The sequence below is a fragment of the Moschus berezovskii genome, chromosome X (genome assembly GCF_049115385.1).
Source record: "Moschus berezovskii isolate FMDL1 chromosome X, NW_MosBer_1.0, whole genome shotgun sequence".
NCBI lineage: Eukaryota > Metazoa > Chordata > Mammalia > Artiodactyla > Moschidae > Moschus > Moschus berezovskii.
This window is the reverse complement of record NC_142488.1, coordinates 50,962,548-50,989,875: the sequence shown is the minus strand read 5'-3', so window position 1 is coordinate 50,989,875 and position 27,328 is coordinate 50,962,548. Positions and strand designations below refer to the sequence as shown.

At 50.2% G+C, this 27,328-nt stretch overlaps 2 protein-coding genes across 13 annotated transcripts in view; both read right to left on the bottom strand.

The window, feature by feature from the left end:
* Nucleotides 1-1,356, bottom strand: part of KDM5C (lysine demethylase 5C) — a 30,995-nt gene extending 29,639 nt beyond the window's left edge. For 3 of the 11 annotated variants that reach the window (XM_088834023.1, XM_088834020.1, XM_088834022.1), the window contains exon 1: nt 712-1,356. In XM_088834023.1, coding sequence (XP_088690149.1) covers nt 712-861 — 150 coding nt within the window. In that variant the 5' untranslated portion in view covers nt 862-1,356. The remainder of the gene's footprint in view (nt 1-711) is intronic. The other 8 variants (XM_055437525.2, XM_055437526.2, XM_055437528.2 and 5 more) reach the window with 5 other exon arrangements.
* Nucleotides 1,357-11,116: 9,760 nt separating this feature from the next.
* IQSEC2 (IQ motif and Sec7 domain ArfGEF 2) overlaps nt 11,117-27,328 on the bottom strand; it is a 76,349-nt gene continuing 60,137 nt past the window's right edge. For both annotated transcript variants that reach the window (XM_088833531.1, XM_055438626.2), the window contains 11 exons: nt 25,861-26,756; nt 24,381-24,542; nt 23,600-23,722; nt 22,481-22,647; nt 19,852-19,991; nt 18,951-19,076; nt 17,026-17,125; nt 16,301-16,462; nt 14,535-14,708; nt 13,987-14,036; nt 11,117-13,388 (listed from right to left, as the gene is read on the bottom strand). In XM_088833531.1, coding sequence (XP_088689657.1) covers nt 12,423-13,388; nt 13,987-14,036; nt 14,535-14,708; nt 16,301-16,462; nt 17,026-17,125; nt 18,951-19,076; nt 19,852-19,991; nt 22,481-22,647; nt 23,600-23,722; nt 24,381-24,542; nt 25,861-26,756 — 3,066 coding nt within the window. In that variant the 3' untranslated portion in view covers nt 11,117-12,422. The remainder of the gene's footprint in view (nt 13,389-13,986; nt 14,037-14,534; nt 14,709-16,300; nt 16,463-17,025; nt 17,126-18,950; nt 19,077-19,851; nt 19,992-22,480; nt 22,648-23,599; nt 23,723-24,380; nt 24,543-25,860; nt 26,757-27,328) is intronic.

Genomic DNA, 27,328 nt, shown 5'->3' with positions numbered 1-27,328 from the left:
CCCTGTGAGACCGATTTCCTGACTGGTCTACAAGCCCAGAATACTATCATATATGTATTGGCCTGGCAGTCTATGAGTAAATATGAGTCAACCCACACAGAAGCAAACCAATGACCACATCAAACACCTTCGCAGTCACAATAATTACCACTTACCTAGTACCTACTACACACAGACGCTACCTAGTTTAATCCAATTCTCGAAACAACCATTCATGGAACCCATTTCACAGGCTCAGGGAAATTACGTTACTTGACCAAGGTCACACAGCTGGTAAACTGCAGACTGGAGTTCTGAAGGTCTATCTCCCTTCAGAGCTGTGATCTTTCCATTACACCACACCGCGTGCCTTAAGAGAAGTGATGCCAGTAAATGGGAGAAAAGACCTTTAGAGCAGCCTTGACCTAGGCAGTTCGGGGTAACCAAGAGATGTTTGGGGTGCCTCTCTGTGAACTCTCCCCGGGGCGACTAGGCATCCCTTTCTTGAATCTTACTAAGAGTGATTCTGAAGGGCGGAGTGGGAGTGGGTCTCCGACTTAGGGCCACCACGAAAGACCCCTTGCCCCCAGCACCCTTTCTCCGACCCGCGCCGCATCCACAACGGTGCCAGCCACCGCATCTTCCCCACACGTCGAGGTGCCCTCTGATCTGGACCTCTCCGCCCGCTACCCTAGTTCTTCATCCCCGGCGACCACCGGCCCAGGGCCTTACCGCGGGTGGGCGGATCTTGCAAATGCCTGACTTCTCGGCGATCGGCCTGATTTTCGCAATGTAGCCAAGAGGGTCTCGGAACTCCGCCCAGCTAGGCTCGAACACCGGGCACTCCGGCGGCGGTAGGAAGTCGTCAGACCCCGGCTCCATAGTGCGCCCTAGGACTGGAGGGCTCGGACCGCCCTTAAGGACTCATGGCGGACGCCGCTGTACGAAGCCGAGGCACTGCTCGGAGACTAGGCCCTAAGCGGGGCGGCCGCCGCCCGCCGAGGGCCCAGGGGACGTGTAGCTGCCGCGCTCTGAGAGGCTCAGGCTGACGCTACTCTATCGCCTCTTCGTCCCGCTCCGTTCGTTCCAAACTCTGCCGCTGTCTCCCAACCACCGCAGCCTTCACCACCACAGTTACCTCCCAACCGCCGCGGCCTTTAGTGCCGCCGCCGCCATCTTGGTTTCTCACCGTCTCCCCCCCCCCTCCCTTCACCATAACAAACCGGATCCCTCCGCGGGATGTCCCTCCGAGCCTCGTAGGCCTTGCGTGAGGCCAAGCCCTAGGAAGCCATCATCCCGTGGGGTCTGAGCTGAATCGGCAGGCGTGGATCCCCTATCAGGAAGCGCGAACTTAAAACTGCTTCCCAGACTGAGAGCAAATAGTCCGCCTCAGCGGCGGAAGAACAAGGTTGAAATTAGCAAATCGGCCCCTCTTTCCGGACGGACCGGCGGTGCACGTTTAAAGGCCAGTGCTGCGCATGCGCGTTACGGAGGGAGACCGGAAGAGGAGTTGGCGTTGATGGGTGGTGGGTCTGAACTGGCACCCACTCGATGACCTCAACACTGGCGCGAGCCCCGCCCCAACATGCTCTCCTCCCAGGTCTTTCCGCTGTGGGCCACAGAAGGCGGTTTCGAGTCCGTGATTGCAAGGGACCCTTCTGCAGGCCCGCAGATTACGAGAGACACACATAGCTCCCAGGTCTAGGCTCTGACACCTCTGGGGCTTTGAAAAAAGGAAGCCGGGATGCTGCTCCCTTTTGGGGATTGCGGATTTTTAGAACCCTGGGCCCCAAGGAGAGGAAAGAGATATTTATTTTGTCCAAGTTTGCGTGTAGAGGCCTCTCAGAGATGGGGCTTCCATCCTTAACTCCAAAGAGTCATTGTCAATAAGCATTTTAATGAACACTTTTATCGTGTCCTTATTTGTGGCACGTGGGCTTCCCTTGTGGCTCAACTGGTAAAGAATCCGCCTACAATGCGGGAGACTTGGGTTTGATCCCTGGGTTGGGAAGATACCCTGGAGAAGGGAAAGGCTACCCACTCCAGTATTCTGGCTTAGAGAATTCCATGGACTGTATAGTCCATGGGGTCGCAAAGTGTCAGAGACGACTGAGCGACCTTCACTTTCATTTGTGGCATGTACCACTACAAAATAAGCTTGAGAATATATATTTTTTAACTGTTGGATTTTAACAACAGCATATGTATCGCCTACCAGTGCCCACCATTTGAAGTACCTACTCTGTGCCCACTTGTGAGCCTGCAGTGTATTTATTATGTATTTGTGTGCATGGATTGTATTTATTGTGTATAGCCCCCTCCTTATATTTGAGTATCTACCATGTGTACTTCTGCTCCAATTGTGTGCATGTTTGTGAGCAGTTTCTGAATAGGTTTATTGCAACTGTTTTGACTATCAAACCAATACTTTGCCCATAGATCAGGCATCTACCGGAGAAGGCAATGGCACCCCACTCCAGTACTCTTGCCTGGAAAATCCCATGGACGGAGGAGCCTGGTGGGCTGCAGTCCATGGAGTTGTTAAGAGTCGGACACGACTGAGCGACTTCACTTTCACTTTTCACTTTCATGCATTGGAGAAGGAAATGGCAACCCACTCCAGTGTTCTTGCCTGGAGAATCCCAGGGATGGGGGAGCCTGGTCGGCTGCCGTCTATGGGGTCACACAGAGTCGGACACGACTGAAGCGACTTAGCAGTAGCAGCAGCAGACATCTACTGCATTTGAGGAGCTCTAAGTTACTCAGCTGGAAGAAGCACAAGCTGGAATCAAGATTGCCGGGAGAAATATCAATAACCTCAGATATGCAGATGACACCACCCTTATGGCAGAAAGTGAAGAGGAACTCAAAAGCCTCTTGATGCAAGTGAAAGAGGAGAGTGAAAAGGTTGGCTTGAAGCTCAACATTCAGAAAACAAAGATCATGGCATCTGGTCCCATCACTTCATGGGAAATAGATGGGGAAACAGTGTCAGACTTTATTTTTTTGGGCTCCAAAATCACTGCGGATGCTGATTGCAGCCATGAAATTAAAAGACGCTTACTCCTTGGAAGGAAAGTTATGACCAACCTTGATAGTATATTAAAAAGCAGAGACATTACTTTGCCAACAAAGGTCCGTCTAGTCAAGGCTATGGTTTTTCCCGTGGTCACGTATGGATGTGAGAGTTGGACTGTGAAGAAAGCTGATTGCCGAAGAATTGATGCTTTTGAACTGTGGTGCTGGAGAAGACTCTTGCGAGTCCCTTGGACTGCAAGGAGATCCAACCAGTCCATTCTAAAGGAGATCAATCCTGGGTGTTCATTGGAAGGACTGATACTAAAGCTGAAACTCCAATACTTTGGCCACCTCATGTGACGAGTTGACTCACTGGAAAAGAGTCTGATGCTGGGAGGGATTGGGGGTGGGAGGAGACGGGGACGACAGAGAATGAGATGGCTGGATGGCATCACTGACTTGATGGACATGAGTTTGAGTGAACTCTGGGAGTTGGTGATGGACAGGGAGGCCTGGTGTGCTGTGATTCATGGGGTCACAAAGAGTCAGACACGACTGAGCGACTGAACTGAACTGAAGTTACTCAGCAGTTGTGGGCCTAAAGCATAAATAGTTCAAGAACCTACTGTGCACATTTTAGAATACTTCTCTACATGCTAATTGGGCTTACCTGATAGCTCAGTTGGTAAAGAATCCGCCTGCAATGCAGGAGACCCCGGTTGGATTCCTGGTCGGGAAGATCCCCTGAAGAAGGGATGGGCTACCCACTCCAGTATTCTTGGGCTTCCCTGGTGGCTCAGCTGGTAAAGAATCCACCTGCAGTGTGGGAGACCTGGGTTCGGATCCCTGGGTTGGGAAGATCCCCTGGAGAAGGGAAAGGCTACCCACTCCAGTATTGGGCCTGGAGAATTCCATGTACTGTATAGTCCATGGGGTTGCAAAGAGTGGGACATGACTGAGCAACTTTCACTTTCACTACATGCTGCTTAAGTGCTTATTTTGTGTTCCTCCATCAGACTGTGAATTCCTTAAGGGCAGGGACCTTGTGATCTTAAACATCCTTAGTGCCTGGCATGGTAAGCAGTAAATAAATGCTGAGTAAACAGAAAAATGAATGTATATTTTTGAACAGCCTTAATATATATTCACTAAAAATAATATATACTCTTTGCAAACATTTCCTGGATATGTTAAGCATCTGCTGTAAGCTTGAGTATGTTTGAAGGGGATGGAGAGTGTCATTCCTTCAGTTAACAGTTTTTAATCATATTCAGTTCATTTACTCAGTCGTGTCCGACTCTTTGTGACCATGAATCACAGCACGCCAGGCCTCCTTGTCCATCACCAACTTCCAGAGTTCACTCAAACTCATGTCCATCGAGTCGGTGATGCCATCCAGCCATCTCATTCTCTGTCGTCCCCGTCTCCTCCCGCCCCCAATCCCTCCCAGCATCAGAGTCTTTTCCAGTGAGTCAACTCTTTGCATGAGGTGGCCAAAGTATTGGAGTTTCAGCTTTAGCATCAGTCCTTCCAATGAACACGCAGGACTGATCTCCTTTAGAATGGACTGGTTGGATCTCCTTGCAGTCCAAGGGACTCTCAAGAGTTACATACCATGTCCCAATTAAGTATATTCATTCTGCCTGCTGAGCTAAGGGCATCATCTCTAAGGGAGTGGGGAAAACTGGTAGGAATTCACACCCTGTAGTCAGAGAGGCCTGACTTCTAGTCCCACCAGCTCTGCCATTTTCTAGTTATGTGGCCTTGGGTAAGTCCTGGGTTCTGAAACTGAGTGATGTTGCATGGGGATGATAATACCTACCTTGAAGAATTGTTGTATACCACCTAGCATATAGAAGGCCCTCAGTATCTGTTAATTGTTATTTTCACTCCTGAGAGTCAACAAACAGTATGTCAGAACTCATTAAGAATCTCCTTTGTGCCAGGCACTGTGCCTAATGATTTCAGATTTTTTATCACTTGAACCCTTAGATTGCCTTGAATGCTTGGAATCTTTAACCCCTACTTGCCTTGTGAGGAAACTTGTCCCAAGTATTACATATAGTAAGTGACATCTCCTTTCTAGCTTTCTAGGTGTCAGGGGAAACCTCAACCCTTCTCCACCAGAAACACAGGTGAGTGACCCAACTGAACAACTGTATGGACAGGAAACAAAGCTAGGCAAGGTAATGCTAATAACAGTAAAAAAAAAAAAATCACTAGTCTCTCACATGTGTAAGCATTTAACAGCCCACATAGCTCTTTCATACCAATTACTTCCCTTAATCTTTGCAACAGTTCTGTGAAAGATGTAGATCAATTTACTCAACCTGCAGATGAGGAACCAAGTTCCAGACAGATTCAACAACTTGCCCATTATTACACAGGAAGTTGCTGACTCTTGGTCAAATGCTCTTGTCATTTGCTCCCACCATAGTAGAACTAGGCAGGAGAAGGTGAAGAGAACAAAGAAGATAAAAGAATATGCCAAATTCTAGTTTGAAAGAAGTCCGGCCTTTCTATCTTGAGGCTTCTCAGTGAAGGGCAAAGAGCACGAATTAGGAGTCAGGAGACCAGGTTTGGGGTCTCAGCTCAGCCTAGCCTTCCCAAAGCCTTCTGTAAGGTTCTTAGCCCAGACACCACCCACCATCCTGGAAGGGCAAATGGAAACTGCATAGACTCTTTGAAGCCCAGTCAATCCCAATTCATTCATTCATGAACATTTATCAAATTCCTACTATGCACCAGGTACTTTTCTGGGCCCTGGGAATATAATGGTGACCAAGACAGACATGGTCTCTGCTTTCCTGCAGCTGACATTCATCCACTGAGATCTACCATGTACCTCACCTCCCTGAACCTCGATTTCCTCATTTGTCCAATGAGACTATATAATCCCTTCTACACAGGGTGGTTATGAAGATTAGAGATCATGATAACTGTCATTGCTCAAAGGCCAGGTACTATGAAATAGGTATTGTTATCCCTATATAACAGATGAGGAGGTTGAAATTCAGAGTAGTGTAAACTTAACCAAGTTACATGACTCTGTACAGCAGAGTATAAACTCTTCAAGTCTGTCTAACTGCTATACAATTCTGCCTGTAAAAGTCTCAAATGATGCCCCTTGCAAAACAGGTGCTCAGGAAATGGGATCCTTTCTCAATCTTTGGATCTTGCTTGGGACCAGCCTGAGTCTGGGCCCTGCAGGGTTAAGAACTGAGAAGCGGCAGGGAGTTCACCCTGGACTGGGGGTTGAGTTGGCCTCACCCATGCACCTGGAAGAGAGGGTCTGGCATGGAACTGGTACAGAGCAGTGATTGGAATGCTTGGCTCTGCTCTCGACCACACTCACTCCATCCATGTTTTCTGGATGAACTGCATAGTGACTTCGTGCATCACTTTCTTGATTTTAAAACAGAGTCCCTTCCAATTCTAAAGTAGGTATGAGCTGGAAGTTCTAAATCCTAAGTAGCTCTGGAATTTATCCCCTCTTCCCCATGCCTTTTTCTAATCTTCTACTCCACAAGAGAGCCATTGACTATTTCTAGCCTAGGTTATTAAAAGAGCCTCCTTAAGATATCAAGGTCTCTATGTGAGTTTGTGGAGATTTATAGATAGATAGGTAGATAGAGTATGTCAAGGTTGTATATTGTCACCCTGCTTATTTAACTTATATGCATAGTACATCATGAGGAACGCTGGACTGGAAGAAGCACAAGCTGGAATCAAGATTGCCGGGAGAAATATCAATAACCTCAGATATGCAGATGACACTACCCTTATGGCAGAAAGTGAAGAGGAACTCAAAAGCCTCTTGATGCCAGTGAAAGGGAGAGTGAAAAAGTTGGCTTAAAGCTCAACATTCAGAAAACTAAGATCATGGCATCTGGTCCCATCGCTTCATGGGAAATAGACGGGGAAACAGTGGAAACAGTGTCAGACTTTATTTTTGGCGGCTCCAAAATCACTGCAGATGGTGATTGTAGCCATGAAATTAAAAGACGCTTACTCCTTGGAAGGAAAGTTATGACCAACCTAGATAGTATATTAAAAAGCAGAGACATTACTTTGCCAACAATGGTCCGTCTAGTCAAGGCTACGGTTTTTCCAGTGGTCATGTGTGGATGTGAGAGTTGGACTGTGAAGAAAGCTAATCGCTGAAGAATTGATGCTTTTGAACTGTGGTGTTGGAGAAGACTCTTGAGGGTCCCTTGGACTGCAAGGAGATCCAACCAGTCCATTCTAAAGGAGATCAGTCCTGGGTGTTCACTGGAAGGACTGATGCTAAAGCTGAAACTCCAATACTTTGGCCACCTCACGCGAAGAGTTGACACATTGGAAAAGACCCTGATGCTGGGAGGGATTGGGGGCAGGAGGAGAAGGGGACGACAGAGAATGAGATGACTGGATGGCATCACCAACTCGATGGACATGAGTTTGGGTGAACTCCAGGAGTTGGTGATGGACAGGGAGGCCTGGCGTGCTGCGATTCATGGGGTCGCAAAGAGTCGGACACGACCGAGCGACTGAACTGAACTGAGGTAGATAGAGAGATGTATATTATGTGGTCAATATATATGCATAACAATAAAAATGATACATTCAAAACAATGATAATTCCAAATGAATTATGATAGTAGTGGCTTATAACTCGAGTAAAATAAAAATCCATGACTCCACACTGATATAAATAAATAAAATGAGGGAAAAGGAAAAACTTTTCCTTCAAAGAATGATGGAGTTAGAAAATCATCAATAGATGCTCAAAGTTTTCCGAAATAAAAAAGCAAATCCTGAAAACAAAGCTATTAATATAACACCTAGTGCCCAAATCTTGGTTTCTAAATGCCATTCTCAACCAAAAAGAACCAGAGCTTCTTGGAAAAAGTGGTTGATTCCAAGACTGGGTCAGGGAAAATATAAGATGAGTCTGGAGCATCTTGTGGTATCAGAAAATAAGGAAGTGCTCAGGAAAGATGGAGAGCTGCCAAAAGGGCATAGGAGTCATCTTCCTGCTGGCTAAATATGGGACATTTTGAATATCAAGATAAAGAATGATATTAATGTGTTATAACTCACCGAAGTGATAGACAACCATGAGTCCATGAGACTATAGATACATAAATGTAGGAGAAGGGAAAGCTCTTCCTTACACTGGAGAGCCAACTAATACAAGTTAAAAAAATGATGGCATTGGACAGTCACCATTTGGCCACCTCAAGAATCATCAGTGAATGCTAAAACTGGTGGGTGAAAGTTTCAGGAGTAACAAGACAAATACATAATGTTAATGCATCTCCCCTCAACATAATCATTCACTACAAAGGGAAAAATACTAGCTTTATAACAGAGATGCTATGTGGCCCAACATGTCACCTGGTCTTTCTTTAGCTTCCAAGGCCTGGGTGAGAAAACCTGTTGGCAACAGAGGAATGAGGATATGGGGACTGCCCACCTCCCCTTTGGGATGTGCCATGCCCACCACCTGGGCTGTCCTCTCCCATTCCTTTCTCATTATTTCACTAATATTAACATACTCACACACCTCCAGGCATATGCTGTTCCCTCTGGCAAATGTCTTTCTTTCCTGGGCTTATTCCTACTCACCCTTCAAGACAGCTAAAGGAGCAGTTCCAGAAATGCTCACCTGACCCCTCTCCCCTGCCCCAAGTTGAGTTTTCCCTTTCTTTGCACCCCCACACATTCTGTGCTTCCTTCTGGGCCTGCACTTACGGTGTATTGGCATTATCCCCCCAGACTGTCTACTTCTGAAAGTCTTGTCCTGCACTGTCCAATATGGTAGCCAGTATCCACATGTGGCAGTTTGCATTTTTAAAACTTCAGTTCCTCAGTTGCAACTAGCCACATTTCAAGTGCTCAGCAGCCACATGTGGCTAGGGTTTACCATAGTGAACAGCACAGGTATAGGACATTTCTATCATCACAGAAAGACTTACAGGCTACCACCGGTCTAGAGTAAAGACAAGAACTCCATAAGATTCTAGGATCTTTGTCTTTTGTTATGTGTCATCCCTCCTTATCCACATCTCCAAAAAGATTGGCAGTAAAACGTTTGAGGATGGCCAATTAACTCCTTGTCTTCAGGTCCTCAGGGAAATGGGGAGGTGAGGAGCCAAAGTCTGGATGGTGAGCTTCCAGGGAGATGGCGAGGGTGGGGCAGGGACAGCCCAGTGCTGGGACTGCAGGGAGGAAGGGAGGAGGAGGAAAAGATAGGAGACAGCTGAGAGAAGCACAAGGAGGTTCCAGAGGGGCCTGAAAGCTTGCAGGTCGCATCAATCAATAAATCAACCAATGCAAAGATACTTTAAAGATTTAGCTTAGAAAGAACTACTCATTCAAATCAACAAAAAGTTTAGTGTCATCTGTGCTATGCCAAGCACTGTGCTGGGGAATGCTCTTGACAGAGGTGATTCAGATCAGCGTCATGCCTGTGCCAGTTATGGTCTAGTGGGGAAGATAGATACTGATGTGAGGGATCCAAGAGAATGTGATCAAGGGCATACTTTGTGAGGCATGGCTTCTTTAAGATCATCTCATAAGAGTGAGAAAACCTTCATCAGGGATGTGGGGGGAGTACATCTTTCAGGGAGAAGGCACAGGTAAAATACTGAGTTTGGAAATTACATACAGGTCTTTTCAGGAAATCGTGAGTGGATGACCAAAATGTCGACGAGAAATGAGTGGATTACAGAGATCGTTCCAAAGTCAAGGCCAGGGGTTTGCACTTTTTTCCGTAGGCAGCCGAGAACACCTGACTGTGTGTCTGGCAAGGGGCAGGCATTTCACTCCCATCTATTAACAATTGCCCTGCAAGATTATTATCCCTATTTCATCAAAGGCAACAGTCAAGTCTGACTGACTGCTAAAAGCTCAGCTTTGGGAAGACAAAAACGAGCACCAAGCTGAAGGTGGGAGAAGTAGGAACAATCAAAGGTAGTCCAGCCTGGTCCACCAGAGAAGAAACAAAAAAAGTCTGATTGGATTTGATTCTGGACCAAACGCTTAGATGGCTCTAGCCGCTGCTTTTGTTTAAATGTGCATGTGAGGAAGAAAACAAAGACATTGATCCCAGCTGCTTAAGAGTGGGGCCATCCATAACGTGGGGGAAATAAGGACTCAAAAAAAAAAAACAAGTGGGGTCATCCAAACTGCTCCCTCTTAGTGGCCATCTCACACTCTAAGAAAGTCCCCCAAATATTTACTGACTGCTGCTTCCAGGGACCCTGCTGACCCTAACCAAGAACCAGCATCCCCCATTCCTCCCAGGCTCTGCTGAGCCCCAGGACATGATCAGTGGTGCTGGAAACATGTCCATTTCATAGGGAAGCAGCTTTAGGGACTGGAAAAGAGCCTGGGCTAGAAATCAGGATCCTCCATCCGGACTTGGGAAAGACCCTCCCCTTCTCTGGGCCTGACCCCTCCTCAGTAAACTAAAGGGAGCCCTGCTATTTGTCATCTAACATCCCAAGTACATACACGGAGTTCTTATAATGAATGTATCTAGCCTTGGCTTCCTGGCCCAGGTAACCCTCCACCCATACCCTCAAGGACAGAAATGCGGCCTGCTGTGGAGGAGTGGGGAGGGCTCCAGGGCAAAACCAGGCCAGTCCCAGGAAGGGTGAGAATAGATGCCACGGGCATAGAGGAAGTATCCAACCTGTGAAAGGAAGGGAAGAGAACTAACTTGCTGAGCACCGACTCTATGCCGGCTGCTGGACACTCATTACCTCATGCCGTCATCACAAACCCACGCGGCAATGGCTTATCACCCCAAGTTTTCAACTGAGGAAACCGAGACTCAGAGAGGTTGCCTTTCCCAAGTGCACTAGGAAGGGAAAGTCCCAGGATTTGAACTGGATCAACTCCAAATCCCAGACCCTTGCCACTCTGTTACGCAAACTGTTAATGAAACAAACAGGAAAACCTCCCTCACCACCCACCTCCCACCCAACCAAAGCCTCTCACCCACCCAGTGGTCTGAGCTTCTACCATCAGCGCCTCACCTCCCTGGGCTAAGGCCTCTCTCCCAGGGGCTCCACCATGGGGGAGGGGGCACAAGTAGGAGGCAGAGGCGGGAGGTGAGCACAAGGTCTTTTATGAGGCATCAAATATACATTCTTATATACAAGGAGGAGAAAAGACAATGCCTAAACCCCAGGTCCTCTCCATACAGCCCCTCCCGCTGCTGCCCTCCCCCACCCCCAAACCCCAGGGTCCCTGGCCCTTCATACAGCCAGGGTCTGTCTGTCTGTTTGTACTGCAGCCCATGATGGAGAGGGGAGAGGGAGGCAGGAGCTGAGAAAGGAGCTGGATATGCGGGGCAAGAAGAGGAGCTGGGGCTTGTAAAAATATATTTATAATAAATAAACAGGGCTGTAAAGGGGCTGGAGAGGCAGCAGAAAGTTTGACGGACAGAAGGACTCAGGCATCCTGGCTCCCAGCCCCCACTCTGCTAGCTTCAATCTCTGCCTCAGGCTCATGGTGGCCCTCTGGGAGCCCCTCTCCCCAGGGCTGATGCTGGGTGCCCTGCCCTGGCGGGGTGTGTGTGGGCAGTATCTGTAAAGTGCACTGTCTTCAGCTGTAGGTGGGGTAGGTGTGAGGGAATGAGGGGCATGCAATATGGGTGAGGGAGGGCTGCGCCCTTCTCATCCCAGACCTCAGCCCCCCCCGCCCCAAACCTGTCTGGACTTTGATCAGGATAAGAACGTTGCAAGGAAAGGCAAGGTCCTGAAGCTGAAGAGGTCTGGGCTGGGGCCCACTAGACAGAGAGCAGAGATCAGCTACAAAGAGGAAGTACTGCCCCACCTGGGAACCAGCATATGTGGGGGCCCACTCACCGAGTGCACTGACACCCCACATCCTTCAGCAGGTGGAGAGACACCTGGAAGTATGTGGCCAGGCCCTGAGGTCAGAGAGAGGGCCGAGCCAGCTGGGATTTGGCCACAACACTGTAGAGTCCCCTCCTAGCCCCACTTGGCCAGAGGTGCCCTGGGGAAGCCTTCACCCTCATTGCTCTCAACACCTGCCCTTCCCTACCAGCCAGAGCTGATGGGGAGCTCACACTGGCCCAGAGGTCTGAGGCCACCCAACTAGACCTCTGGGGAGAGGGAGGGGGGAGGGTGAAGAGAGGGAAAAAGGACGAGGATCTCTGAAAGGTCCTCACCACTCCCCAGAGCTCAAGAGCCCTGCACACAGGCTGCGAGTGGCAAGGAGTCTCAAATCTGGGAGGAAACCCCAAGGAGACTGTTGGGGGTTAGAGGAGGGGTCCCAAGGCAGGGAAGAAGTGGGGAGGAGGACATTTCTATGTGCATGTATATTTTGGAAAAACTGAGGAAGCAGAGAGGTCCCTCTCCTGCAGATTCCCCAGACCTTCCCAGTCCCCAGCTCACACACTCCATTCATCAGACCACGGTGCTGATCCGGCTTGGCTTGGCCTTGGGATTTGCAGTGGGTGGGTTGGCCGTGCCGGGGGGCCCAGAGGCGTGCAGTGGGCCATGGGGAGAGGTGGGTGGCAGGGGAGAGTGTGGGGTGTGGGGTGAGGGTGGGGGCAGGGGTGGGTAGGAGGGGTGGGGTGGGATGGGTGAGTGCGGTGACAATGGTGACTGGGGGTGGTGGGGGTGGGAGTAGGAGCCCCCTGGTGGCCGAGATCCAGGGCCCCCAGCGGCCCCCGCTGCTGGCATCATCTGTGGGTGGTGGCTGAAGATGAAGTGCTTGGGGCCCTGTTTGTGGGCTGGAGGGTGCTGGGGGGCAGGACTGTACAGGGGCAAGGGGGAGGTGGGCTGGTGCAGGGGGTGGCGGCCATGTGGAGCAAACTGAGGGTGTCCTCCGGCCCCCCGTCTGGGAGCTCTGCCTGGCCGGCCCAAGGTATAGTGCTGGGGGCCTGGGACTGGGCCATGGGCATGGAAGTGGCGATGTGGCCCCACAGGAGGAGCTGAAGCGGGAGGTGGTGGAATGGAGCCCAGCTGAGGCAGGGGCGGGGGCTGCTGAGGCGGTGGGGGGAGAGGGGGTTGCTGGGGTGGTAGGTAGGGCGGCGGGGCCGGGCCTGGTCCTTGGCAATACTGGGCATGCAGGGCCTGGAGCTTGGACTGCCCATCAGGCAGCACCCCCAGGCCACCGTGGCTGTGACCGTGGTGGTGGTGGTGGTGGTGGTGGTGGGTGGAAGAAGCAGATGAAGAGGAGGCAGAGGCCTGGCCTGTTGGTGGCGGTGGCATCTGGAAGGGCCCCTTGCCCCGCTTGCTTCCAAATAGGGAGCCCAGGAAGGATGAGGAGTTGGAGACGGGCCTCTGGCTCTTGTACTCCTCTGGCGGCGGGGGTGGGGGTGGAGGTGGCATCCTCTGGTGAGGGCGTGGACTGCTAATAACAGACCCCTGGAAGGGGGGAGGGGTGGAAGTCAGGCCGGTCTAGATGTCCTAAACCCCCAACCCTAAGCCCCACCCCCCTGGTCCCTGGGGGCTGGGGAGACAGGACCCCCCTCCACGGCATAATGGAAACCAAGTCACAGTCCTGTACTTGTACATGGAGCGCCCCCAGCTTGCAGAGCTCTGCTGTCACATCCACTATCTCATCTGAGCTTCAGCTGGGAGAGGAAGATTTAGCAGTACCTCCTCCTTATCCCCATTTTGCAGGCAGGGAGCATGTTAGGCCCAGAGAGACAGAGTGACTTGGTCAGGCTCAAAGAGCAGGACTTGGAAGTAAGAGCTTCTCTCGGCCCAACTCCAAGAGTATCACTACTTGGAGTCGGCCCTGGGGTTGAGAGGGGCTCGGGAGAGTGGAAGACAGACTGAGAGACAGGCAGAGTGAGGACAGACAGAGGTGAGGACAGATTGAGAGAGTGGTTGGCTGGGAGAGGCAGCCGCAGGGTTCCCGGCAGGGAAGAGGGGGAAGCAACAGGTCCCCTCCTCCTCTGGGGCGCCAGGGTGGCAGGGCAGGGCTCATGCAGAGAGTGGGGCAGGAGCTGGCACTTACTTCGATGGTGCTGTCCAGCGATCCCACGCTGTTACGCCGCCCCCGCTTCCCTGCGCCCACAAGCAAGGAGCCCAGCGTCAGAGCAGCAACCCCCCCTCCCCACCGGGCTGGGCTCCAGAGCTGGGCACCAGGTCTGGGCCCCTCCCAGGGACAGACACCCCTATTCCCTTTCCCCCATCGGAGAGGGGGAGGTCGGGAGGAGGAGAGGTAGAGGAGGAGCGAGAGGAGGAAAAGATGGAGGAGGAGGAGGAAAGGTGGTGCCTGAGAGACAGAGGAAAGAGGAAAGAGGAAAGAGAGGAGAGGTGGAGCAGTGAAAGAGAGGGGCTGAGACTGTGGCCCCATTCGCACTCCCTGGCCCAAACCCTGGGCTCCGCCTGTGCTGACCCAGCTCCCAGGTCCCCTGTGGCGTGGCACCTAGGACTCTGGATGAAGGCAGGGTGCGTGCACGTGTGGTGAGTGCAAGGAAGGCTGGCAGTCAGTGATAGGAAGCGAAGAGGACACCCAGTCCCACGGCTCCCCAACCAGGGCAGGGGCCCCGGGAGACTTGCCTGCATCTGAGAGGTCTCGCAGGGAACTGCTGAGTGCACCCCGTTTGAGCCCATCGCCTGCCCCGTAAGTGTCCTCCAGGCTGCTCCGGGCCAGTGTGCCGTTCACCGAGTCCTTGGCCCCTCCGGGCTGTGAAGTGTTAGGCCGCATCATACCTTTCTGCTTTTCCAGCTCCGCTGGGTGGCGGTGGGGGAGACAGGGAGCAAAGGTCAGGGACAGGAGTGAGAGGCCACCTGACTGACCCCAGCCCTCTGTGGGCCTTCCCCTTCCTCACCTGCTCTGTCCTCAGGCCTCCTGCTTCGCCCCCTGGACAGCCAAGCCTCAGTTACATCTCCTAAGTGCGGCAGCGCCCAGCCCATCTTGTACCATCTCCTCTGGCTCAGTCTTCCCTTGTCCCTCTCAGTGTCTGCTCCACTGGCTCCTCTCCCCTTGCTTCTCCCTCCTGTGTCTGGTCTCCCAAACCACCCCTACCTTTCAAAACAGAGCTTTACAGTGGCTGCTTTGTTCCCAGGAGGGGCAGGAAGGCCTTTCGAGCCTATGGCGAAGGGCACTCATTCCAGAGCCCGCTCCATTCTCAGATACCTTGCTAAAGAGCAGAGGGCTCCTGGAAGGACAGGAGTAGGAAACCAACGGAAATCAAATTCTCTTATTAATGTGCCAGCCGTGTGCTGGGTGCTATGCTTACTCAATCTCTCTCAATCCTTATACCAGTTCAGAGTTAAGTATTAGCAGCCACATTTTCCAGAGGAAGAAACTGAGAATCCGAGAAGTCACAGAGCTTGCCCAGGGCAAGTCTGGAAGTGGGGTTGCTGACATTCTGGAAGCAGGTCTGCCTGAGGCCAGAGTCCATGTTCTCTGGCATTACACTCCCGCCTCCCTGTGGAGGTCATGGAGACTTCTGTTGATCATCCATCCCTCCTCCCGGCATGCTCACCCTCTCTCTGAATGTCCCCAGGGTCTCAAGGACCTGGTGAGCTGAATGAATGACCCTGCCTTGCTGAAGAGCACAGCAGACCCCAGAACCGTGAAGGCCTCACTGAGGAGCTGTCCACCACATCTCTTTCTCTGTCTCTCTATCTGCCTGCCTTTCTCGTTAACACCATGTTACTTAACCTGGAGAGAAGAACTTAGAGGGCACTGGGAGGAATGAGATGCAATCACCATTTTCTATTATATATGATCAGAATGACCTGATGTTGCCCCTGAAGGCCAGGAGGATGGTCATCAGGACTCAGTTCAGGAACAAGAATGTGGGGAGAGGAAAGGAGCGGCTGGGAAGGGGAGTAACATCAGTTGGACACTAACGATGTTCAACACTCATGTCCTGTGAACATGTAGGACACATCCTCAACTTTATCTCATTGAATCTTCACAACTCTGTGAAGATTTCACCACCCCAATTTCATGTATGAAGAAACTGGGGCTCAGAGAGTCAGGTGCCTTTCCCCAGTTTACCCAGATAATAAGCAGCATACCTGGCATCTGAAACTAGAGTCCTACCTCCGATACCCTGCTTCTGTTCCCTGCTGCCTTTCAATAGAAGGAAGTGCTGGCTCATAATTAGGGCTTGAAATAATAATGAGGTTGAGAGGTAATGAGCCTCTTGTCACTGAAGGTATTCAAGCAGAGGCTGAAGGGTTCCTGGAATGAGGGTAGGAAGTTTGGACAAGCTAACCCCCAACTCTGAGTTTCTCAGAGGACAGGATTCTTAATGTCTGCAAGGCACTGTATTAGGAGTCGGGGAAGGAGATGTGGCTGGGTTACTCACATTCCACGCGGTATTTCTCCATCTCCTGCACCTCAGCGATGGATTCTCGGAGGTCAGATGTGAAACGCAGCCGGTCTTGGAGGCTGGGGGCATTGAAGATGATGAGGACTTTGCGCTCCCCACCAGGTACTGCAGACAGCAACTTGATCCCAAACTGGTAATCTGTGGGGAAGGGGAAGGTCAGGCACCCCTGTCTGAGGCAAGGTGGCTCATATGTGAAATAACTTTTCTCATGTCCATCTCTGACCCCGCCTCTTCTCTGCATGAGCATCATCAGCGGGCCCCCTTTGCTCCAAAGGCCCCAGACTCCTGGTAGTCATGGAACTCCCTATGCCCCAGGATGGAAAGGCAGGCTCAACTCTAGCTGTTTTCTAGAACCCCTTCCTTCACCCCTCTGGCTCTGCTCACATTGCTTCTGATGCTCAGAAGTCACCCATCAAAGCTCCTCTGGCTTAGTCCTTCAATGTGTGGCGTGATCACCATCACTTTAGCCCATCAGAAAATATACATGCTGCAGTTCTCTGCCAGCTTATGAGCTCCCCAGGGCACAGACCCAAGTCATACTCCACTCTGGCCTGCCTTCCATCCTGGGACCAAGGAGGTGCTTTGGAGACCTCAGCCCTGTTGTAAAGGAGTCCCAAAACTGGAGGCTGGTGTGGAGGAAGGATGAGCATGAGGGCCATGGCAAAGACTTTTGGGATGCTGGGATCCAAGAAGGGACTCACATGAATTCTGGAAGAGCTGCATGTGCATTTCCACGAGGGGAAAGGACTGACGGAAACTGTATGTCACCAAGATCTTCTTCTTCTGGAAAATTTTGGTGACCTTTGGCAGGGGTGGGAAAAAGACAAGAGGCAGGGTTTGGGGTGGGGAATTTCCCATGGCATCTATTGATTGTTACTGCCTACCCCATACCCCCACCACCACCACTAACAGACATATACACACAAACACACATACCCACAAGTTGGGGAGAACTGAAGCTTGGTGGAGCAGAACAGGAGACAGGAGAGAAATGCAAGTTCCTGATGTAATGATGATGTGCAACAGGCATTCATGATTTGTATAGGAACTAACTGAATGCTGCTCCCCTCAGGAAGCCTCTTCTAATACCGCACATAGAGTCCCCTTCCCACCATTTTCTGAGCTTCCAGAGTGCTGGTTCAGTGCCTTTCATCATTAGGCTTGAGGAAAGTGCTATGAGTGTGTGATTGCTGGACTGGAAACACCAAGAGGAGTCTGGTTCTCGTCTATCTTGCCCACCTGGGCCAGACCCAGCTCACATTGGAAATCTTCAATAAACCAATGCGTAGAGTTAATGAGTCTTCTTCTCAACAACCCAAGGTTTTTATCAAGTACTTGGGTGTTCCAGACTCAGCTAACATGGGTTGGAAACAACTCAGACCATCTGCAAGTGGCATTTAAAAGCACATTATTTGATTTCAGGATGGTTATGGTACACACTTATGCACAGCATCTTTTTAGCCCTTTGGATTGTGAGAGAACAAGGACTGAGTCTCCCTCATCTCTGGGAACCCAGTGCCTAGTATGGGGCGGGTAACCCACAGGTGTCAGTGCACGATGGATGGTGAAACCTTTACTCAATACCCATGTGGGTGAGGCCCTCCTCTGGGTTAGGCGAGTCCACATCTGACGTGTTATTTCACCCCCATGACAACCCTGAGCTGGGGATTAGCTCCACTTCACAGAAGAGGAAATAAAAGCTCAGAGAGGGCACTGGAGCAGCTTCATCTAAAGCAGCAATTCTCAGCTAGAGGTGACTTTGCCCCCTAGAGGACATTTTTAGTTTGAGTGCTACTGCTATCTAGGAGGTAGAAACCAGTGGTGCCGCTAAACACGCTACAAAGCACAGGCCAGCTCTCACAACGGAGTATCCCACATCCGCCCCAGATGCCAATAGTCCCGAGGTTGAGAGACCTGCTCTAAAGGAGAGACCATCAAGGGAGGACAGATCACTGTCCTCAAACCCCTGAGGAGCTGTCTAAGAGCAGAGGGAGAACACTCATTCTCTGGGATCCCAAGGGTTGAGTGAAGACTATTGGAGGAAACCCATTGGGAGACAGATTCTAGCAGTCAGAGCTGTCTGAACAGAAAACTGGCTCCCTTGGAGGAAGGCAGCTGTCTGTACCGTACTCATGCAAGCAGAGGACCATGCGGGAATCTGGCTCTTGCCTGGGATAAGAGGTTGGACAGGACCCTGAACTTCCCTTCCCATCTTCAGAGTCCTAAGAGTCCCAGTTCTAAAAGACATAAGTCTACACTGGTGATGAGCTCGGTTTTAAGAATTACTTCAGGCATCCTAACCACCAGAAGGTTTCAGACCGACTCCAGGGTCACAGGTTCACTTCCTCCAGTCAACCTACTGGGCTATTAAGGTGGGCGTGGACTTTTTCTACCACTTCCCAGATTGTAAGCCTGTTATCTGCCCTGGTCCTTACCTTTTCTGTCCGCCTGTGGCTGTCACGACCTCCAAATGGATCCTCCAAATGGTGAAGTAAAGGAGGGGCAGAGGCACCCAGATCACATGGCAGAGCTACTTACCCACCACACCTCCACCCACCAATGTTAACACCCCACCCAGAGCCCAAGCTCACCACTTCCCTCCTTCTCCTCCCCTCAATGCGCATACCACAAGGAGATCGTTGAAGAGGAAGACCTCCCGCTGATGCAACCCTAGCCTCTGTGGGCGGTTTGGATCTGGCACCTCATAGAGCTGGCAGCAGCAAACCAGTCGACGGTGAGGAAGAGATAGGACCTAGATAGGCGTGAAGAAATAGGTGTCCGCAAGGCCAGCCCACCAGCTTTAGGCATCTTAACATTAACTGCAAAAGTAAGTTCACTTCTGGTATATATCACTGTCACTCTGATTCAAGGAATCTAAGCAACTAAGCCTAGGCTTATCTTTGTCCCTGCAGCTCTCTCTGTCTGGAATGCTTTCCTTGCTCAGCTCCCTATGGCCACATTCTACCACTCCTCCAAACCCCAGTTCCAGTGTTCTCTTTTCCAAGAAGCCATTCCTGATCTCGCTGGGCTGAAAATGATCTCTTCCTCCCATGCGCTCCCCCTAAATTAGCCTAACTATAAGGTGGAAGGATTGAGTTTTTGTCTGACACCTCCCCACCCTGGTCTGTGCTACCAAGGACAGAGACCATATCTTATTCGTACCTGTGTCCCCAGTGCCAACTGAAATGCTAGGCTCAATGGAAAGGCATCTGTCAATGTTTGTTGACTAAAAGACTAGAGTGTGTTCGTGGCTTCGGTCATCAGCTAACTATTATCTTGGCTGCTCACTTGGGATGGACCAGCCAAACCAGAGGCGAGAGGCATGTTAATATTTACACAGCATCCACAATGTGCCTTGCCACGCGCCAGATCCATTCCCACAGAACATCCCACTCAAGCTTCCCCACCACTCCTGAGGAATGCATCACTACCCACTCCATTCGGCAGTTGAGGAGAGCCTGGGGCTCAGAGGGGCATGGACTCACCTCCCCAACCTTGTCCCTTCTTCAGCCTCCCAAGGCACTTACTGGTTTCTTGCCTACAATCATGCGCTCCACGGCCTGCACTTGGGACACATGGTCATCGTTGGTCCGCAGTTCGCGTCCCTGGATGCGCTGGTAAATGCCCACTAGGAGGTCTCGGGGGATGTCTTCACCATTGTCAACCCCTGGTGGAGGGAATACACAGGAATATATAGTACACATGTGGGCAGTGGGTGGCAGGGATTCTCCACAACCCTCCACACCCAGGCGTGGGCCATAACGATGGCCAGGACTGGAGGGAACAGCCACCCTCAGTCCCTTGGCCAGGATCAGGGCAGGAGAGTCAGTTGCTTTCTTCCCCAGGATGGGAATTTTGTCTAACAACTCAGAGCACAGTGTGATTAAAACAATGAAACTTTTTTTTGGCCTTTCTAACTAACAAAAATAATGTTAAATGATAATATCCAGTGTTAGTAAGAGTTCAGGGAAGCAGGCATATATATTAAACATAACTGTTTTGGAAGGTAATTTGGCAAGCCTAACTATTCAGTGATTTCTCTTCTAGGAACCCACTGTAAGGAATTACTCAGAAATATGTGCAAGATATGTATAAGTACAGCTTATGATAAAAATTTCAAACAATCTAACAGCCAAAGAATACTGAAGTAAAGCTGAATATATCCATTTCATAAAATAATTTACAGCTGTTTTAAAATTTGGATATTTATTTAAAATATCATAAGAAAATTCCTATAGCAAGTGGAAAAAAAAGCAAGAAAATAAATTGCTTGTACAACCTGATCTTAACTGTATAGTTACACTTGCTGTGTTGTTTAGTCACTAAGTCAAATAAATGGAGAGAGATTCCATTTTCATGAATTGTTGTTGCTGTTACTGTTTAGTCTCTAAGTTGTATCTCATTCTTTCACAACCCCATGGACTGTAGCCCACCAGGTTCCTCTGTCTGTGGGGTTCTCCAGGCAAGAATACTGGAGTGTGTTGCCATTTCCTTCTCCAGATGATCTTCCCAACTCAGTGATCAAACTCGCATCTCCTGCATTACAGGCAGATTCTTTACCACTGAGCCACTAGAGGAGCCCATAGTTACATGTGCATAGGAAAAAAAAGACTAGAAAACACCAAAATATCAACCATGGTTGCCTCTAGGGGACAGAATTTTGGATGGTTAAAATTTTTAATAACTTCTATATTTCTAAAATTTTTGGAATGAACAGGGATTCATTTCATTTGCTTATTTAATAATTGGAGGGTGAAGATATACACATATACAATATATGTGTATTGTACAATATATGTACATATATAAATATAAACACTGTACATATACAATATATATGCACACATATAAAATATGTGCATGTGTGTATATTATACACATGTACATATACACACATATATATACACACACAGACAAGGAGGGGAGAAGGGAGGATGGATGAAATGAGTGAACGAACAAATGAATGGCTAATGGCAGGATCCTGGGAAACAGCTCCAGATGGCCTCTCTGGTCTGTCTTACTCCTTCCTTTGAAGTCTACCATCCTTCTGATAGTCTGCTGAGCAAAACCCACTCACTCCTCTAACAAAAACCTTCTGCTAAAGAAAACGTTTTCTCCTTAGGAAATGCCAAGCCACCTCCTTGGACACCAGGTACTAAATGAACAGCCTTCATCACACCTTTTAACCTCAGCAGTCAGACAGCTTAAGAGCCCAATGATGCAAACCCCTGACAGTTAGCAAATCTGTCTTGTCTGTTTGTTTTTCCTCAATTATACTTCCCTCTTTCATTTCTGTTTAAATAATCCTAACATCTGTGCCATTTCTAGTAGGCTGCTCTTTGGTGAGAGGCAGGGCTTGACATCAATACAATAAACCAAGAAAAAAAGTCAAGGGGACACCTTTCATCTGGCACGTCAAGGCCCCTGGAAACTGGTTCTAACTGACCTTCCTAACTAGATTGTCCACCTCCTCTCGATTGTTCTCCAAACAACTTTGTTTTCCTACCTCTGTGCCTTTGTTACTCTTACTGATAGGTAAGCCTCCTCTATCACTGTTCGGTCATATTATCCCTTTTCCCTGAGCTCTGAATATACTTTTGGCCTGTCTGACATCACAGTTCGTTTCCTGTCTTGTCCTGGGTATCTGGTACTACAAGTCAGTCTCTTGCGCACAAACTGGGAGCCCTTTTGGGGCAGGGACTGTGGCAGATGCCCCTCCATGGTCCGTTGCTCCTATCACAGGGACTGGCATACATGAGGCACTCAGTGTCAACTGCCTGGCTGGCTGATTGATGAATGAATAAATGAATGCATGAATGGAGGAAAGGGCACCTAAAATAAATAAGTCTTTGTGGGCAAACAAGGGATGGGAAACAGGGAGCGATGAGTGAATTAGTGTAAGTTCCACGGATTTTACCTCCCGTTCAGGACCTCCTGTTTAGTCAATATTCAGTGTGGAAATGAATGGACAGACAAATGACCATTTGAGTGATTTAACAAGTAAATGCTGAGGGAACATCTAGCCTCGGCAGAAAGCGAGGTTAAATTTTCAGGGAGCAGATGTGATCTCCCTCTTCCTTCCCACCCCTGCCACCTGGCCCACTTTCCCTCCCCAGGTGAAAGACAGGAAAAGCTGATGGGAGGCTCTGGGGTCACCTCGCAGGTTCTTGATGAAGTCATCCAGTTTCATCTTGCGTTCAGCCTTGACGCTGGGACTGTACATGTCAGTGTTGAGGAGGATGATGGCAAAAGCAAGAATGAAAATGGTGTCTGGATTCCGGAACTGGCGCACGAGGGCTGGGTTACACACACAGTACCGCTGGCTGCAGGGCAGGAGGGGTCAGGACCAGGGTCAGGCACCAGCAGTCTCCGCCTACCCACCATCCTCCCATCTGGCACCACCAATTCTCTCCTCCAAGACATACTCCCAAACCCTTTGGGTCTCTCCCCTTTCTTCAAACTTTCCTCAAGATTAGCATGTAAAAATCACAACAGCTACCTTTCATGGAACTTTGCCAGGGGATTTATGTATGTCATCTCCTATAATTCCATCATAGTTTTGCAGCCCCATTTTACAGATGAAGTAACTGAAGCCCAAAGTGGCCTTCAGTGTCTAGGATAATAGAGCTGATAAACGGTGAAACCAGGGTGAAAATCCAGATCTTTCTGACTACAAAGCAAATCCTCCTATGTCAGAAAACAAGTTCCCAGTAACTCTTCTATTTCTCTTCTAAATACCCCAAAGTCAGGGCTTATAACCAGGTCTGATGCCTGATCCCCGCAGCATTCATGGAGGAAGATAATAGTTAAGAGCATGGGTCATGGAATCAGACACACGAGTTGAAATTCTGGTTCCACTGCTTATTCACCATATGACTCTGGGCAAGTTACTCAGCCTCTCTAAACTTCTGATTTCTCATCTGCAAAATGAGAATAATAAGAGAAGCACCTACCTCACCAGGTTGTTGGGAATATTCACTGAAATAATCATGTAAAGTGTCCAGCTCAGTAACCTAATCAATACCTGATGAGTATGGTATCAGCTCAGGGAACAGGAGTTGTTGTTGCTGATACTATTGTCACTTATTAGCTGCCCATGTCCCAGATGCTAAGCTGGATACTTTAGGCACATTACCTCTGATCGTCACAACTGCCTTGCAATATAGGATTTATAATTTCCAATTTCTAGTTCAGAAAGTATGAGGCTCAGAGAGATGACTCATAGACTCATCCTACACTGCCCCCAAAGCAGAAAGTACTGGGAAGTGGGCATACCTGAAGGCTTCGATGAGTCGTTCCACTTTCTGGGCCTCACCCTGAACCCGGATGTGGGATTGGAACTTCCGGAGCGCATCATCCAAATCCATGGAGGAGAAGTCCATTTCATCCACCACACAGCTGAGGAGCAGAGAAGGGGGTGTGGCGCTCTCAATTCCTCTGCAAAGAACCTCTGACCCACCCTGACCTGCTCCAATGAACCAAATCCCCCACGGATAGACTTCCAAAATCTGAACCTGTGGCCCAAGCAAGTACTTATGAGGATGAAAGTGGAAGTCACTCAGTCGTGTCTGACTCTTTGTGACCCCATGGAGTATACATCCATGGCATTCTCCAGGCCAGAATACTGGAGTGGGTAGTTGTCCCCTTCTCCAGGGGATCTTCCCAACCCAAGGATCAAACCCAGATCTCCCACATTGCAGGCAGATTCTTTACCAGCTGAGCCACCAGGGAAGCCCAAATGAGGATAGAATGTTTGAAATGGAACCCATCCCAGAAAATCCAGGCAAGACACATGGTTGCTAAGGGTCTGTTCCATCAGCCCACTGATATCAGGGATGGGAAAACTGAGGCTCAAAACAGGTCATAGGACAAGCATGCCTTGCCTGGGGCCACCCAGAAGACTTTAGGACTAATGCCAAAAGAGATCAGATCTCTTTAGGGCAGAGAGGTATGGGAGCAGGAAGGTCTATTCATCCTGTTTTGCAAAGTTTATCTCCCTCCTGCCCTCCTTTTCCAGGAACCCCTGGCCTAGTCTGTCCCAGCCTGGGGTCCTCACTCCAACACATCTCTGTTGAACTGCTTCTGCCGGTTCCCTAGGAATTCCCCTATCATCTGCCGGCTCAGGCCTTTCCGTTCCAGGATGAAGTGAGCCACTCCCACCGGCGTGTCTGACAGGAAGCCCCGCTCAATCAGATACTGGATACCCTTCTCTGGCTTCCTGCAGAAAGAGGGGAGGGAGATGAGATGACAATCCTCCTGGAACTCTGCCCCCTGCCCTATATCTTGAACTAATTTTGGGCCCAACCATGGCCTCAGAGAGCCAAGAAGGTCCACTCCTTTCATGTGGTCCACTCACTTCATGGTACACATAAGAAAACTGAGGCCCAGGCAAAGAAGCCACTTTCCCATTTCACAGAGCTTCAAAAATTCCAAGGTATCTTCAACTCAACTTCCTCCTTCACTGGAGCCACATTACAGTTGAAAGAAAATTAAGATCTGATGAGAGCCTGTTCTGTGCTAGGAGCTTTGATATTCTCCACAGGCACTGAGGAGTCCTGGGAGAAGGCCTGAGTTCCAGGCTAAGTCCTTCTCTCCAAGTCACAGACCCTCAGAATAGGAAAGTAGTAAAAAGATTACTTTTTCCACATCCTACTCAGGCAGGCACCACCAAGCCTCTGTGAGTGTTTCTATAGATCAGTTGCTCCCTACTTTCCATATCTGGGTCTGAGCTATTCCATATTCAGAACCCCAGAGCCTTAGGGCCTCATGAGGCCAGAATTTGGGAGACTTTGGTGCCACAGATGGAGTCTCAGATCCATTACTTACCATGCATGAATGGGGACAACTCCCTTTAGTTCTCCAAGCCTCAGTTCCTTCTCCATAAAATAGGGACACAACTACCCACCTTGCTGAGTTATCATGAGAACTAAATACAGATGGCCATGTCTAATAGGCTATAAAGATGTAAGGCATTTGTTCACACTCGTATTCCACTGCTAAGCACCTGGCACAAGACCAGGTACATAGAAAGAACTCAGTCCTGGTCACTGACTAGTCCAGCACAGCACCCTGCCCCCAACACCTCAAACATCCATACACTGCTAGTTAATTGATAGAAACACTGAAGCCCAAGGAAGGGACACACCTTGCTCAGGGCTACCCAGTGAGTCTGGCCCAAGTCTCCTGTTTCTGAGAGCAGGGTTCTTCATATACATCGGCTATCCCAAAGGGATAGCCTAACCAAAAAGGGAAGGTGGGAGACCCAAGGTTCAGAATCCATCCTATATAGAGAGAACTAGGGCCAGAGCGCAAGACGACACAGTCAGAAGCAGAACCAGGACCACAACTGCCTCTCGTGGGTGTGGGGGCAGCTTTCCATTCTTGTCACCCTGTTGCCAATTCTTTTCCCTGAACAGCTAGAGAGAAACACCATCCACAAAGTGGAAGGATGGCAGCAGCAGGATCACTGCCTCCAGGAGTCTAAGTGCCTGCAGCAGGGTTGGTAGCGCTGACAAGGCAGGAATGGGAACACGTACTTATTGAACAGGTTGAGGCCAATTCGGTAGTGCCGCCTCTGCACCACATCATTGTTGAAGGCTGGCGAGTCCCAGCTGTGCCTGGTCTCCCGCTGGTAGGTCTGCTTGCACAGGCCGGTGGCTGGAGGCTCCCTCAGGCTGTCCCGCGAAGAGGAGCCAGAGCTGCAGTTGATGGTCTCGTTGGAATTGCTGGAGCTCTCAAGGCTCTCGTTATCTCCACCATCAGAGTTCTCGCCTGCTGCCTCGCACTTCCCCAACCTCCGACCCCCAGCCACACCACTGGGCCCAGTGCCACTGTTGGGGGCTGGTGGTAGGGGCCCTGGCGGGGCTGGGGCTGGGCCCTCCGGGGCCGGGTAGTGGCGGTGTGGGATTGGGGCCCTGCCTGGAGGCCCCTTGTGCTTCAGGGTCCCATGGGGGCTGCAGCCATCAGCCTCATACACGAGCTGACGGTGGACAGAGCCGCGATCTGAGCGGTCACTCAGGTCCACGGAGCTGTCACTGGGAGGTTCAATGGTAAGAAGGGGCAGGTGGGCAGCCCGCAGCCGGAAATCCCGACATTCCAAACACCCAGTACCCCTGCGAGTGCCTTCCTCACGGCTACCATCTTCCCGGGACCCTGCTGGCACTGGTGGAGGAACTGGAGGGAGAGGGGCTGGTGCCCAGAACTCAGGTCTGCCCTGGGCAGGGGGCTCTGTGCTAGGCAGTCGTTCAGGGGATGGTGGGGGAACTGGGTCATCCAAGTAGAGGGGAAGGTCACTGAAGGATGTGGCCGAGCTGTCTTCTTGCTGTTCCTTTGACTCTCGCTTCTCCAGCTGGGCTGACCCTGGTTCCTCAGACATAGGCCCCGATGGGTGGCAGTTCAAGGCCTCGTCAATGGATTCAGCCAGAGACTTTACCTGAGGTGGAGGGGAAGGGGGAGGAGGGGAAAGGAGAAAAAGGAGGGAAAGATGAAGGACAGTGGGATGGTGAAAGGGTGGGAATGAGGGGGGGAGGGAAAGAAAAGGTGGGGGGATCTTCCCGGTGGGGCAGCCAGAAAAGGGCTTCCGTTCCCCCACCTCCCCAGATTCTCTGCAGGACATAACTCCCAGGGAGCCATTGTGAGCTCACAGGAGCTGGAACTTATGCCCACAAGTTCCCTTCTCAGATATCCCAATGCTTTCTTCAAGTCCATATAGACCCAAGCCAAATGCCACCTCCTCACTAATCCCAAGCCACATTCCTGCCTCTGCCTTCCCTTGCTGCTGCTGCTGCTGCTAAGTCACTTCAGTCGTGTCTGACTCTGTGTGACCCCATAGACGGAAGCCCACCAGGCTCCCCCGTCCCTGGGATTCTCCAGGCAAGAACACTGGAGTGGGTTGCCATTTCCTTCTCCAATGTGTGAAAGTGAAAAGTGAAAGTGAAGTCGCTCAGTCACGTCAGACTCGTAGTGACCCCATGGACTGCAGCCTACCAGGCTCCTCTGTCCATG